The 15,922-nt window shown below is 42.7% G+C and overlaps 1 protein-coding gene across 6 annotated transcripts in view; it reads right to left on the bottom strand.

Annotated features, from left to right (window-relative positions):
* CEP250 (centrosomal protein 250) overlaps window positions 1-15,922 on the bottom strand; it is a 53,191-nt gene that overhangs the window by 23,715 nt on the left and 13,554 nt on the right. For 5 of the 6 annotated variants that reach the window (XM_072631358.1, XM_072631361.1, XM_072631360.1 and 2 more), the window contains 13 exons: window positions 13,991-14,149; window positions 13,184-13,362; window positions 12,698-12,880; window positions 11,876-12,020; window positions 11,498-11,644; window positions 11,139-11,369; window positions 9,842-10,035; window positions 8,839-8,966; window positions 8,520-8,689; window positions 7,052-7,249; window positions 6,540-6,674; window positions 6,113-6,256; window positions 5,410-5,534 (listed from right to left, as the gene is read on the bottom strand). In XM_072631358.1, coding sequence (XP_072487459.1) covers window positions 5,410-5,534; window positions 6,113-6,256; window positions 6,540-6,674; window positions 7,052-7,249; window positions 8,520-8,689; window positions 8,839-8,966; window positions 9,842-10,035; window positions 11,139-11,369; window positions 11,498-11,644; window positions 11,876-12,020; window positions 12,698-12,880; window positions 13,184-13,362; window positions 13,991-14,149 — 2,138 coding nt within the window. The remainder of the gene's footprint in view (window positions 1-5,409; window positions 5,535-6,112; window positions 6,257-6,539; window positions 6,675-7,051; window positions 7,250-8,519; window positions 8,690-8,838; window positions 8,967-9,841; window positions 10,036-11,138; window positions 11,370-11,497; window positions 11,645-11,875; window positions 12,021-12,697; window positions 12,881-13,183; window positions 13,363-13,990; window positions 14,150-15,922) is intronic. The other variant, XM_072631359.1, reaches the window with a different exon arrangement.

The following is a 15,922-nucleotide window of genomic DNA, read 5'->3' as shown; positions in this document are numbered from 1 at the left end:
CCTACTTCCCTGAATACTTTACTCCATCCACTAGAGCACTCTAGGCAGCTAGCTCAGAGAGACTTGAGTTTGAATCTTGCCTCAGATACTTACTATCTGTGGGACCCTGGGTAAGTCACTTGACCTCTGTCTGCCTCAATCTCTTCAACTGTAAAATGAGAATAATAATTAGCACCTACCTCACAAGGTTGTTGGAACCATCAAATGAGATAGTATTTGTAAAGCACTTAGCACAGGGCCTGACATATAGCAAGTGCTTAATAAATACTTGTGCTTAATAAATACTTGTGTCATTCCTTTCTTCCTATACCCATTCCTCTCTACCTGATCCTTATTTTTCTGGGTTCAATTCAATTTCCACTTTCTCCATGAAGCTTTCCTTAACTTCTCCAGCCCACTGTGATCTCTCTTTCCTCTGACTGAACCACATATTCTGTCCCTTGATTATACATTCTCTGGCATTATTATTTATTCAGATAGCATGGTAAAGTGGAAAGCATGCTGGATTTGGAGTCAGAGGTTCAAATTCCAGTTCTTCTACGTAACCTTTGGCAAGTCAACTAACCTCTCAGAGTCTCAATTTCTCCATCTGTAAAGTAAGGGGATTGGATAAGATCAAGGTGTCAAATTCACCAGCAGCAAGCTGCCACCCAGAACCAGATTAAAACATAACTGGAAAATGTTTAACAAGATAAATAAAAATATAATATGACACAAAAATATATTGTTAATTTGTGGTGTTATAAGTCAATATGTGGCTGCAAGGATACATTTCCATTTAAGTTTGACACCGGTGGACTAGTGATCTCTGAGGTTCCACTCAAGTCCAAAACTAGGACCCTATGATTTCATGTGTATGTAATTCTTGGTGCTGCCTGTATTGTGAGCCTTCAAAATCTATAATACAATCACAGTTTTATGCATACGTCACTACCCTCACACTAAAGTACACTTCCCTCATCTTCCTCTTTCAAAATTTTTACTTCTTTCCATTTGAGATTCTCTGATTCTTCCAGCTGAAAAATGTTCATTCACTCTCTCCTAAAATTTTCTCTTTTCTAGCCAGAATCTTTGCTTTGTCCCTGTCATACTTTACCCTTATATTACACTTTCCAGGGTACATGGTACACCCTCTCTCAGGCCCCAGCAAATAGAATGTAAGCTCTCTCTTAGTAGTTTTATCTTTGTATCCCTTGGACCCTGGCATAATGCCTTGCTCATCATAAGGTCTAAATAAATATCTGTTGAATAGCATTATTTTGAATATACTCAATGGTGGCAATTTTTCGTACCCTGAAGCAAGATAGGATTTATGGAAGTGACCCAAAGTTATTTACTCACAAGCCTAGTACATAAGTAGGTTGAATGAGGAGGGAGCCAAGATGACAGAATGAGAACTAGAACAACACACCTCCTTCTATAACAACCTACAAAATACACCAAACCAAATTCTGATCAGGAAAGCCAAGAAAGTTACTGTGAGTCAATTTTCCAGCCCAGGGGAGCTTAGGAAGACAGAAAGAGAAGTCTATAGACACTGTGATTGGGGCTGGCCAGGAGAACAATGAGGTGGCAGAAGCAGCAGTAGGACTAAGAGCAGCCAGGGATGGAAAGGAAACCAGGACAGAGCACCAGGACAAAAAGAGATCCCAGGGGACCTCTGAACTAGTGCTGGGAGCAGGAATGGGTGTCATCTGGCAGTTCTGTGACCCATTACCCAGTTCTAGGTGAGAGATCCAGGCGGAAAGAAATGGCTGTGACCTAGCACAAAACAAATTCCAGAAACTTAGCTGTGTAGCTCTAAGCCCAGTTACAGAGTAGTGACTCTGTTCTCAGCCCCTCACATAAGCTTACAGTGGAAAAACAAGGGCAGAAGACCAAGACCAAAAGGGAGCCAGCAGTACAGTCACTCTGAACCTGCAGAACCTCCCAGTGGTGACTATGACTAAGTCTATCAACAGTCTACTGAAACTCAACCAGAGACAAGCCAATAGATCCAAATCCACATCAGGAACTTGCAGAACTTGGACCAGGAAGGCTGTGAACAGATCTCTCCCTGGATCAAACCATTTTGGAAGCATTAAAAACTTGGGAGTCCCCAAATGGAGTTCTAGAAGCAGCAGAAACTCAGGCCAAGTGACCCTATTGCAAAGTGAGCTGACACTAATATAACATCCAAAGTCAAAAAGTAGACTGGAAGAATGAGCAAAAAAAAAGAACCTGATTATAAAGAACTACTATAGTGACAGAGAAACTCAAGACACATACATGCACAGATACACACAGACAGAAGATAATAACTTGAAAACTTGAAATAAAAACCTCCAAAAAAAACCCAAACCCAACAACAAAACCAGATTGGACACAAGCCATTAAGAATTTCTTGAAGAGATAATGAAATTAAAAAAGAGAAAAAAATATTTTAAGTCCAAATAAAATCAGCAGAGGAAAAAAAATGGGAAAAAAATGAGAGTTATTCAAGGAAGTTATGAAAAGAGAATTAACAGCTTGGAAAGAGTTACAAAACCACACTGAAGAAAGTAACTGCTAAAAATAAGAAATGATCTGATGAAAGCTATTGACTCCACAAGACATCAAGAAGTAATAAAACAAAGTCAAAAGATCGAAAAAATAGAAGAAAACATGAAATATCTGACAGAAAAAACAAATGACCTGGAAAATAGATCAAGGAGAGATAATTTAAGAATATTAAATATTCTTAAATATTAAATAACTATTTAATATTACTAAATTAATATTACTTTAAATAATTAAAATAAATTGATTGAATTAATTAAAATTAATAACATTATTTAAATTAAAAATAATAAAATTAATAGAAATAAATTAAACTATTTAATATTATTAAATAACTATTAAATAAGTTGATTTGAAAGCCATGAACAAAAAAAGAGCCTCAATATTATATTTCAAGCAATTACAAAGGAAAACTGCCCAGATATCTTAGAACCACAGAGCAAAGCAGAAATTGAAAGAAGAAATGTGCCAGAAACCCCAAAACCAAAACTCCTAGGAATATTGTGGCCAAAAATCCAAAATTCCCAGGCCAGAGTGAAAATACTGCAAGCAGACAGAAAGAACTCAAATACTACAGTGCCACAGTTTGGATCACACAACCTTTAGCAGTTACCTGTATAAAGAAGTGGAGGGATATAATATTATTGTTACATGATATTCTGGAAGGCAATGGGGCTAGGTTTGCAACCAACAATAATCTACCTGCAAAATAAGTATAATCTTATAGGAGGGAAGTGGACATTTAAGGAAAAAAAAAGGACTTAAAGCACTTCTGATGAAAAGACCAGAACTGAATAGAAAATTTGACATTCAAAAACAGGACACAAGAGAAGCATAAAAAGATATAAATGTGAGTGAGAAATCATAAGGGACTAAACCAGGTTAAACTGTTTATTTACATCATTATATGGGGAAAGGATACATGTAATCCCTTAGAATGGTCTTAGAAGGAGTCCAATTAGAGTCTGGGTGTGATTCTGTTATGTTGGAATGATATCAAAAGAAGAATGGAAGGGTGAGGAACAAGAATGCACTGGCGGGGGGGGGGGGGGGGCGAGATATAATGACTGTCAGTACTAGACCCAAATCCCTTGCTGACTGGACTCTTCTCTATCACTCTTCTTGCTCGTAACAGAGGATCTCAGAATTTCACTCTACAGTTCCACCACAGGGTGCCTTTACCCTGACAGCTTAATTCCATATAGCTCAGGGTTGTTTTTTTTTACCCAGGATCCACAGGGTCCAGGAACAGATTTCAAGGAGGATTACAAACTTGGATGAGAAAAAGTTACATCTTTATTTTCATTAGAATCAAAGTAAAATTTAGTATTTTCTTCAATTGTGAATATAGGTAATAAACTACAGTGGTATGAGCAGTACCTGACTGTTACCAACAGAAATCAAAGATATTTTCATATTACATTATAGTTGTTTCAAGTATATCAAAGTATCATTTATACTCATCACTACTTCAAAATTACTATGGTTACTAAACTGTACTTGATTATAATCCTGCTGTCCACACATACTATTTTAAGGTAATTGGTTTCCTTTATAATCCTCTGTATTTTATTTTATGCATTTAAAAACATTATTCTCAGGAGTACTTAAGCTTCATCAGATGGCCAAAGGAATTTCGGACACAAAGATTAAGAACCCCTGGAATAGACTGCCACCTCCCTTCATATGACCACAGAGTACAGAGTGAAACAGAGACCAGGATTTGTACTTATGGTATGAGCAATACTGAACAGCCCAGAAGCAAGGGGATTGCCAGTCTCTAGATGTCAAACATAGCTTTCACTTCTATAGACTGAAAGAGAAGAGACAGGGGTCTAGGACTGGGAAAGCAAGAGCTAGTGTCAGGCAGATCCAATAAGGAAGACATGGAAAAGGTGAAGGAGAGCAGGAGCAAAGAACCTATAATTAAACCATGTGGATCATGAAACCAATAAATAACAAGTAAATTCCCAGAAAGGACTTTCTTCTCAGACGATCCTTTTTATTTCCCCATCCCAACCTTCTCCTTCTTCACCGATCCAAATAGAACCTATCTTTTAAGACCCAGCCCAAGTTATCATTCATTCATTCGGCATTTTCTGAATCCTTTTATGTACAAGAATTTGGGCTAAGTACTATGGATATAGATATGAGAAGTCAGGAACTCAGTATAAACTAACTGCTCAATGAGTGGTACAGGCCACTAGTACTATAGAAATTCATACTGGGAAGAGATCACTGAAGGCAGAGGTGAATAGTACAGGTTTCATAGAGAGATTCGTGGACTCAGGATTAGAAGGGACTATAGAATCCATTTGGTCAAGCTCTCACCTAAAACAATTCATTCCCTCTACATCTCTCAGAAAATGCTTAGCCAACCTCTTCCTGAGTACTTCCAAAGATGGGCAACTTGTGACTTTGCTCAGCACATTTCATTTACGGGCATCTCTTAATTGTTACAAAGTTCTTCCTTATACTGAGCTGAAGTCTCCCCCTCCCCCCATCTGGGACTCTTCCATTTATTGATCTTAACACTGTCTGATGACACTAAATAGGTTAAATCTAATCCCTCTTCCACATGACAACATTAAGTCCTTTATTCTTCAGGCTACATATCTCCAGTTCCTTCATTATGTTCATTGTGTGACACGGTTTCTAGGCCCACTCACCATCCTCACTGAGCCCTTCTTCCTAAAATGTAGCTATAGTAACTGGACATATAATAATTCAGATGTGGTACAGTACAAAAGAACTACTTACTTTACCCTGAACACTGGCTGTCTGGCTGATGATGTGACCAGCCTTACTATGATCTGCGTGGTGGCCAGAGGACTCCCTGTAAAGTATGGCTGGATGGCTCTCGCTGCCTACCTGGCTTTTTCCTGCTCCAGTACATGAATACATTCTTGGGCCTCTTGTAGCTGCTGCTGAGTCTTGTGTTCTGCCAGCCTATAGGAGTCTTCACTAGTGACCAGTTGGGCCTTTAAGTCTTGCACCTGGAAAAGCAAAAGCATGAGGCACCAGAAGGCTGGGAGGAGCAATCGCTCAGGATCTTGGGAGTTTGAGGATTCTTCAGTTTTGTTGCTATTATTTGATCTATTACAAGTACACATGCAGTTTCTAGGAAAGTCATGACTTTCTACCAATTCCTCTCCCTTATCTCTGGCAACAATTACACGGTTTTCACTTGGGAATCTGTGTCCTCTGCTTCACACCCTGTTGGGGAGGGAGGAGGGAGAATCTCTGCTGCTCCAAAGTCACATACCAGGCAAATGATCTTGGGTAAATATAACAAAGTCCACAGGAAAAGGTTATGAGCAAAGAGCAGGGGATGGAAGAAAGGGCTTCCTACTGAGGGAAGGAAACTACTCTCAATAAATGTGGGTAGAACATGTTGCAGCCTGGAGCACCCCTCAATCCCCAAGAAGTTCTGACAGGAAGACGAGGAGACAGTGCTCACTTGGGCCTGCACTTCCCTTCCTCTAAAAAGCAAACCCCACACCATGCAGAGCAGTTTAGGAGAGCAGCCTCGAATCTGTCCCACACTGCCTTGGGGGGCAGGGCTCTAGGTGACCTGTTCCTGTAGACTCTCTCTTTGCTGAACCAGGATGCTCGTCTCTTCCTGAAGGGTGGCAAGGTTATCTTGGTGCTTTCTTCTTGTCTCCTTCAGAGCCTCCTGAGCCTCCTGCAGCTGGGCCCAAAGACTCCCCATATTCTCCTGTGAAGGAGAAAACACAAGATAAATGAGAAACAGTGACTTAGCTCATTTGTCTGTAGGGGCTTGAGCTCTCAGTCCCTGTTCCAAACATCTCCTGGTCCACATGCTCTTTCAATTCTTCTGTTGTAACCATGTCTTTACCCAGTGAGCCCTCTAAGCCATTCTTCTTTTCAGCTCTGGTCACTTTTCATGGCTATTTCAGGCTCTCATGTCTTCCTTCTGCTTCACTCCCTGAGCTGATAGCTGTTTTCACTCCCATCATGAATAGGATCAGGCTCCCTACCTGTTCCTTTAACTTCTGGGTCTTCATGTCCTGCCTCAGTTGCTCCAGTTGCTGGCCAGCATCAGCTAGTTCATTCTGGGTCTTCAAGAGTGTCTCCAGTAGTGACATCCTCTCCTTTTCTATCTCTAGCTGCATCTGCACACAGAGACAAGGGAGATGTCCATTAGAGCAGAGGTGCTCAACAGGATTTCCATGCTCAACCACCCTTGTAGCCGTTAGGCCATAGCTGCTGTAAGGCCATCTGCCTTAATCAGCTGGCACTGAGAGCAGCGTTCAATGCTAAAAGCCAGGAAATGTCTTAACTTATCTGACAATCAGAACCAGGAAGTCCTGAAATTACTGTGTGTTTGTGGTAATAACCCAAGGAAGATACGTCAATTCTTCCAGAGCTTCAACTTGCCACCACAGCTGTGACCAATTCACCACATAAGACAAATTTATCAGAAAAGAACAATGGGCAAACATTGAAGGTAATACAGAATCAAAGAGGTATCCTTAGGCTTATTCCCTACCTGACATCTGTTGCTCTCAGCCTGGGCATGATCCTCTATCCTCTGTGCCTGGGCAGCTTCAGACTCCTCTTGCAGCTCCCTTAGCTTCTTCTCACAGGTCTTCTCCAGGTCTACTTTCTCCCTTTCCATTTGTTCTAATATGGCCTCCAATTCCTGCCTGTGCTTAGTGTGATCCATCTCCTGGCCATATGGAGGAAACTGCATCAGCACAGATGGGTGAAGTAAGACAACAAATTCTTGCTCCCTAATGTCACTCACTGGTCCTGATGAGAGAAAAGAACTCCAGCAAAGCCAGAGGACTGGCCTTTCTAGAATTCAGGATCAGTCTAATCAGGATGTTATACTTAGGCAGGAATAGCATTAATTCTTTCTAGGATATATACCAACCTAAAAGAGTCCCCAGGGTGTCATGACTGTCAAAGCCTTTGAAAACCTGCAGTAACTTAATGCCTCCACATGACTTCCTCTGGGCACACACTCCCCATCTACCTATGCCAGTGCTGTGCTGGCCTCCACAGGTAGCTATCTCACAGTTCCCTGTTCTATACATTCCCATACTTCTTCTAAGTCCTGATTGTGCTGGGTGCACTCTGTCTCCTAAATTCATGGAAGAAACTGCAGAAGGTACCACAAATCTATTGTAGTTACAATATGCAAGAACAAATCACATTCACTATAAAAATAATACTGATGATGATAACAATTATCATTAACATTTATATAATGCATTTTGGAAGCCTATGAATTACCAAGCTAATTTCAGATAGGCTAACAAAAGGAGCCTTAGAGCCTAGAATAGTAGGATGGATAATGAAGAATTTAGGATTGAGAAAGATGGCTATGGTGGAAAATCAGGATGCACAAGAGGACAGTCCCTTCCTGCTATACACCAGGGCCCTCACGGGTCCTGTCCTTATGTGAATTATGTGAATAATGAGAAAAGGGGAAAAAGGAGAGATTGCATCCCAATGATATCAAGGCCTCTGATATTCAGCCTGACCAGAGTAACTCCAGTCAAAGCCTGGAGAACTGAGAGGGGTAAGATGAATAATTGTGGTTAGTTCTGAGGCTAACAGAAACCTATTTACATTTCTTTTCTGAAGTAATTGTAGTCATGGTGATTTGGTTTGTGAAAATCTCTGCTGGAGAACTTGGCTTTCAGAATATGCTGGCAAATGATTCTTATCCTGGTCTTGGGCTCTGATAAGCGACTCCATGTAAGTACCCAACAGACACAGTTCTATTCCCAGGAAAGGACAGATTCTCTTCCTCTACCTATTAAAGGCCTAACTTCTAATTAATACAAATCCCAGGGGTTACTTAATTATCCATGAGGCTGGAAAAAGGACTCCATTTCTCTGGCTAGGATAGGCGTCTCTCCAACATAAGTGGAAGAGCTAAGGGGACCTCATGGGGGCATGTCAGTCTAGACCAGGACTTGTGCTCCCCAGCCTGTCGGTCACCTTACCCTCTTCTCCTGCAGCAGGCGAAGTTCTTCTTCATGGCTAGCCTGTTGCCGCTGCAGAGCTGTCCGACCTTCCTGCTCTATCTGGTCCTGATGTTTGGCCACCATGTCTCGCTCCTGGTCTGCCTGCCGTCGCTCTGCTTCTAGTTCCATCTGAAGGCATCTCACCTCCCCTGAAAAAAGGGGCTGAGCTTATGCTCTGACTTCATGGGTAAGACCCAGCCCTCCACAAGAGAATGTGATAGACCCTTCTCTAGGACTGACTCCCAGCTACTCCCAGCTTCTCTGAAAGGGAAGAGCCCCAGGCCAGCCTGGCCCTCACCTTGGATCACCTCCTTGGCTTGCATGACTGTTTGAATTTGCACCACCAGTTGCTCCTTGGTAACCTCCATCCGAGAGCTCTGTTGCTGAGCCTCAAACAGGTTGGCTTCTAACAGTTCTTTGGCCGAGCTGTGAGATCCAAAGGTCAGGGAGCACTCTCTCTGCAGACCCTGCCCACCTTCCCCAGGTCCAGCAGCCCCTAGGAGTTCTCAAAGAGTCCTTAGTTGGAAATGAAGGCTATAGGTCCCAGCACACAGGCTTGCCAACCAATTCTCAGCAAACAGAGTATGGGCAGGGAACATCAGCTCTAGGTTCCTGACCTATTCTTAACTTTCTTAGATAGGTGCAACTGAGGTAGGAGACACTAGGCAGCCTGCACAGCCAACCTGCCCAAGTGTCCATGCTAATCTGAAGGGACTAGAATTCAATCAGCAATATTTATTAAGCACCAACTAAGAACCAGTTATGGTATTAAGCGCTGTGAATACAAAGACAAACCTGAAGGGACTTAAATTCCACTGGGAGAGTAAAGTATCTATAGAAGTACGTGTAAAATATATACAAAATAAATATCCAGTCATATGAAAGATGGAGATACTAATGGTTGGGGGTGGGGGATGGAATGAGGAAAGGTCTGATATAGAAGGCAGAGCTAGTGCTGAGCCTTGAAGGGCACCAGTGGTTAGGAGGAAAGGGGGCAGCCAGTACCAGGCACAGACATGAGAGATGAAGAATCATGTGAGAAATAGAAAGAGGGGCAATCTGACCAGACTCTAGAGTGGTTGAAAGGCAATAATGTATAATAGGCCTAGGAAGGTAGGTTGGAGGCTGGTTGTAAAGCCTTTTAAACTGTTAAGCAGAATTTGTATTTGATCCTAAAAGTAATAGGGAGCCACTGGGAGACAGGGTGAGACATGGGCTTTTGGGATATCCTTTGGCAGCTATATGGAGAATGGATTAGAGAGGGGGGACACCTGAGCTGACAGTATGACAGAGGTCCCAACCTGAGTTCCAGCAGCTGCTCAGAAAGACCCTGTTGGTCCCGCTCCAAGGCCTTCAGGTGTACTTCTAAGGCGGCCTTGTCCCGGACGAGGGCCTCCTTCTCTTGGTTCAACCTTTCTCGAAGAAGCCCTTGCCGAGCTGTCTCCTGATGCAGCTGCTCCATCTCTGCAGTGGCCACCTCCAACTGACGCCGTGCCTGAGAAGAGCAAAAAATGGAAATGAGGGTAAAAGGAAGAGCAGGGGAGGGGAATGAAACAGAAGAGATCATTTCTTGTACTGCTTCCCACTTTGGGATTCTTATGGCTTGGCCACACGAGAAGCCCCAGAACACTGGAAGGATCTACTATCAAGCAGGGCCTCTGGGGTTTTGTGTGTGTTTGGGATGAGAACAGGCAAAATCAAGACTGTCAGGCAGGTTAACGTGATCCTTTCCAGAAACAATGCTACAAGTGTCTTAAAGAATCCAGCTTGTCCTTGATGGTTTAATAGTAAAAAGCTATCTATAACTGCTGATGGTGAAAGTACTCTAGTCCCTCACAAAAGGCTTCTGTCCCTTGAGAGGCTAGTTAGGAAATGATATGCATAGTCTGGAAAATAGGAGAGAAGAATCTGAGTCAAGTTTGCAAAATTAGGGGTTGACCGTCTAAGGAGCTTAGAAGCTTCTTAGCAGGGAAGCAGTTTAGTGCAGTTGAAATTAGGAGGCCAAGATTCATAGCCCTCCCAACACACACTCCAAACTCAGTCTCTTCATCTGTAAAATAAACATAACAATACTGGCACTACTTTTCTTATGGAACTTCGGAAAGGAAATATGAGTTATTACGAAGCTCAGATCCCTAGAACTCAAAAGAGAAAGAAAATGCAGAGTCAAACAAAAGAGTCTAAGCTTTCTCCCTGTGGCAGCTTTTATAATTGTTGTGGAGCTAAGGGGGAAGAACCAGACAACTTCAAATGGCTGTTAGGATGATACAAACAAAGTTGTTTTCTGGGTTGTTTTGAGGATTAATGTGATCACTGGTAGTCAAGGGAGCCCTCAAGAAGGGCTATAGCATTGAGACATTGGAGAACCATTACGCTAAGATCATAAGCTCAGACTTAGGGCTGAGAGAAACCCTTGTCTAGCCCCTTCATTTTAGAGATGTGAGACTGAAGATCAGAAAGGATAAGTAATGTGCCTAAGGTAACACAGGTGCTAAATGGAAGTGCTGCCATGTGAATCCAGGCCCTTGACTTGTGACCCATCACACATTCCAATGAACCACCTGCCTCTGACCTTTGGTCTATGGTGTGTCCTCTCACCTCATCCAATTTCTCCTGGGTTTCAGTCTTCTCTTCTCTCATCCTGCTTAGATCCTCCTGCAGCTCTGCCTCAGCATCCTTAGCTTTCTGTAGCTGTATTTCAAGGTGTACCTTCTCTGCCCAGAGGGCCTCCTTTCCTCTTTCAGATTCATCCAGTTCCATCTGCACAGCACTCCTGGCCTTCTCTGCCAATTCTACTTTACCACAGACAGACTGGTTTTCCTGCTCTAACTATAGTCCCCCAAAGTTAAGGGTGTTAAGAGAGAGAGAGTGGGAGGCAAAAAGTAGATGTCAATAAAACACAGGAAGTTTAGGGGGCAGATACTGAGTTTGGAGGAAGTGGAATCCCATCAGCTCACCTGCAACAGCTGTCGGTTTAGCCTCACTTTATCTAAGGCCAAGGCTTCATTCAGTGCACTCAGCTTGACTGCTGTATCCCGAAGATCAGCTACTTCTGCCTTGAGGATGCTCTCTGCTCCTGTCAACTCAGCAATTGATTGTTCTGCCTATAAACAAAAAAAGATGAAGATTTCCTCCTCTTCTGCCTTTCTAAACTGCTCAAATCTCCCACCCCAGCTGCCTTCTTCTCATACAGCTAAGCTAACTGAGGATCCTTCTGCTTCAATTTTGAGTAAGGTCCCTCTGAAGCTCTAGGTTGAAAGAGATGGGTCACATGCCTTCTCTTCAAAGACACATCTTTCTGCTCATCATGGCTGAGGTACAAGGTTGGGCTATACCTTGGCCAGGGCTCTTGCCACCTCTGCTTTCTCTTGATTCAGCAGTTCCTCTTGCAGCTGGCTCTTCTCGAGTGACTCCTTCAGGGTGATCAGTTCACTCAGTGAGGCAGACTGTCTGGCTTCCAGGCCCTTCAAAGTCTCTTGACTATAGGAAGAAAGAATGAGAGAGGAGATTCTCAATGAAAACACGACTGCACACACCTCAGTGGGCTGTCTCCTCATAGGAAACATCTACAACAGCTATGTGGATGCATATTCTTCCTCCTAGATTGTAAGATCTTTAATGGTACGGGCCTGTATCAAGAAAATAGTCCCGGATTTAGAGTCAGAGTCCAGGTCTACTCCTGGCTCTGCCATTTACTATCTGTAATTTTGTCTTAGGCAAGTGATTTCAACTATCTGGGCCTGTTTCTCTGTCTTTAAAATGAGAAGGAGTGGAGTTTGGATTAGATGACCTCTAAGGTCCCTTTCTGGCTTTCAATCAATGACCCTATGGTCCCTATGTGATCTTTCGGGGAAACAATCATTAAAATCTATCTTTAATATGAGCCTCATCAAAACTTATTAGTTGAACAAAATTCAAACCTGAGATCCAACTTTGGATCCAACTTTCCTGCCCAGATTTCCTTTTCTTTCCTCCTTTTAGGGCTCTTTCCTCCACAAAACAGTCACTTAATTGGACCCAATTTCAGATAGGCTTCTTACTGACCCATTCTCTTAACAAAGTGAATATTGGTGGATAGGAAAAGACAAAAAGGTAAAAGTTTGGAGGGGCATTTTTAAGTCAAGTAGCAAAGGGAAAGTAGATGTAGTGATACTCACAGGCAATCCCTCTCTCGAACAGCCTGCTGCAGCTCCTCCTCCTGCTCCACCTTCTCTCCCTGAGCCAAGTCCCCCTGGAGCTGAAGCTCTGTGTTCACCCTACGGAGGCGCCAGGCCTCCTGTTCCAGGACCTCCAGCTGCTGCTGGAGTTCCTCCCTACCCTTTTCCAGGTGCTCTCGATTCCTGGGAGGAAAACAGGAATGACCACAGACTCTGGGACCAAAAGTCTATACCTATGCCAGACATTAGCAGGTGCTTCCCCTGAATTTCCCACCTTTGTTATTGGGACCAAAGACTTTCCTTGGACCAGAAGGTTCAATGTAAGCACAACAGACAGCAATGAAGGTCCTAAGAATCATGAGGTTTCAAGAAAACATCATGCAGGATGGGACAGACAAGTCCCAGAGTGAGGCTCTTCCCTTCTCCTCAAAAGCAGAAGTAGACAGGAGCAGAAAGGCTCAGTGACCAACCAGCAGGACTGCTTACCTGTTGAGAGAGTCCACCTCCCCCTGGAGGCCCTGGGTCTGTCCCGCCAGGACGTCCCGTTCTCCAGTGAGCTTTTGGAGTCGCTGCCTCAGGGCCTCACCCTCTTCCTCCCACTGTGTGTGCTGATGCTGCCAGAAGCTCACAGCCTCTTGACAGGTTGAAAGCTGCTGCCTTAGGCCCTGGCGGGAGGTGTAATAGGAACAAGGCAGCAGAGCAAATGGTGGTCATGGGAGGGATGCAAGAGATTAACAAGTGGGGTTGGGTGCAATGAACCAGCACCCAACCAACCAAAGAAATAGGATGTCGTTAAAACTGGGCTCCTGAGAGGTCTCTGGGCTGCAACCATTTCTAAGGTATGATCTTTTTTAAGTTTGGGAGTCAGAACTAAGGAGGAAAGACTAGGGACATTATAATGGGATATGTAGGCAAAACAGCAGCAGGGAGACTTGGGGCTGGAGGAAGGGGACAGGAAACAGGGGCACTGAGGCAAAGGTTCTGAGCTCAGAAATAGCGGAAATCCCTGAAGCCCTCCTCCACTATAATCATACCCCAGTTTCAATTCTCATACAGTGCTATGTGAGGGGGGCCTGTGCCATTCTGCACAGGCATACTACTACTACTATATAACACCGCCCCCCACACTCCTCCCTCCACCAGATAAGGAAGTGAATGGATATATTTTTGGCAATTAGGAAAACATACTTAAGAACATTAAAGCTCTTCAACATGAGAGGGTCAGATGAGGCTAAGGAGGAATGTGGAGTGTGGACAACCCAAATGCCTTAGGCTTGTTGGACATCCTCTTACCTGCACTGCCTGGCGCTTCTTAGTCAGAACTGAGCGTACCAATGTAAGAACCTGATCTGGATCTTCAGAAAGGAGCTGGCACAAGCCACTGGATTCCAGCTTTAGGGAGCTCTCTAGTCCAGAACCTTGGTTCTCACTGTCCTCATCATCTACCACTACCTGAAATACAACATGGAAGTACTGCTATCCCAGTCAACACTAAATGTCCAAAATGAAACTAAGCCTAAGAAAGGTTCTCTCTTCTACAGAGGACTCTGGTAAGTAAAGCCCCATCAACCCACTTTTTCAAAGTCATAGAAATTTTAGCATCGGAAGGAACCTTAGGGGTCACCTCGTTCAAGCCTTTGCCTAATGCCCAAATCCCTTCTAAAATATTCCCAGAATCACATTTGAGAGTTTGAAGGGATTAGTGGCCATCTAGTCCAATTCATCTGCAAAAGGAACTATGTAGCACCCAAAAAGTGGTCATTCAATCTCTGCTTGAATACATGCTTGAGGTGGCCCATTCAAATTTTGGACTAACTGCTAGGAAATTTTGTAAGGAAATTTTTTCCTAACGTCAAACCTAAACTGCCATTTTGTAATGATTCCTGGTTCTGTCCTCTGGAGCCAAATAGAACAAGTCTAAACCTGCTTCCACACAAGAGCCTTTCAAATGTCTGAAGGTAGCTTTCATGCCCACCTTCAGTTTTTTCTTTTCCAGGCTAAATATATCTAATTCCTTCAACCAGGCTTTATATGACATAACTAAAGGTCCTTCACCATTCTAACAAGTGCCTGTGGTCATCTTTGCTTGATCATTTCCTTTAATGGAGGTTAGGTCTCACATGGTAGCTTATTACAGCTCATTACTGTCATCAGACAGCATCAACCAATAGAAATTTTTCTTCTAGAGAGCTGAAATCTGCCTCTATAACTTTTAACTACTAGTCTTAATTCTCACCTAGAATTACTTAGAACAAGGCAAATTAATGCCTCTTTTAACCCTTTACCTCTAAAGACAATTATCGTGATAGCACCACTCTATTCCATTCTTCTGGATCAAATTCAATTTTTTAATTTCCCTCCTAAAGTGTGCTACCTAGAACTGGATACAAAGGCATAATTCAGATATGAGCTGATCACTACAGAGTATAGTGGGAATACTGCCTCCCTTCTAGACACTTCTTCATCAATGCAGCCTAAGACAGAACTATACTTTTGGGCTGCTGTGTCACATTGTTGACTTTTAATGAATTTGCAGTTGATGTGGAGAAAAAAAAAAACCTTTCTATATATCATCCAGGCACTTTTCACATTAACTACTGTCTAAAGAAGTCTTCCCCATTTCACACTTCTCTACAGATGACTTTTTGAACCTAATTATAGGACTGTATATTTCTATCAAATTTCATTTTGTTAGATTCAGCTCATCTTTTCAACCTGCTGAGATTTTAGGGGGAAGAGGATATAATTCCAGTATGCAACATACTAGGGATCCCTTATTCTGAAAGACAAGGCAGAACTCCATCATCCCTACCCTAAACCCAAAATCCAGGTGTCAACAGGATACATATTGATGAATCATCAATGAAAGGTTCATTGTAGAGAATAAAAGAAGAAAAGTGGAAGAAGACAACTTTCACTTAATAGGAAACTTATCTAGTTTCTGGCCCTAAATGTTCAATCAATGAAGAGAGAGAACTCATTGAGTAGGTACAGCTTCACTTTTTCTAGTACTTAAAAATGACCACTAATGGTCATTATAAATAATAATATATTTTATCCCTTTCATATTTTCATCTCATAATCTTTCTCTCCATGTAACCCCATGAAACTCACCCATAAATCCTGAGCTTAAACTGATGAATTTCTTTGGATTATGAAAAAAAACCCAAAACAAGAGAGGGATGCCTGGGGAGGTGAATGATAACTACTCTTAGTTACACACAG

The sequence above is a fragment of the Notamacropus eugenii genome, chromosome 1 (genome assembly GCF_028372415.1).
Source record: "Notamacropus eugenii isolate mMacEug1 chromosome 1, mMacEug1.pri_v2, whole genome shotgun sequence".
NCBI lineage: Eukaryota > Metazoa > Chordata > Mammalia > Diprotodontia > Macropodidae > Notamacropus > Notamacropus eugenii.
Note: the sequence above shows the minus strand (reverse complement) of the source record. Positions and strands in the feature narration are given on the sequence as shown.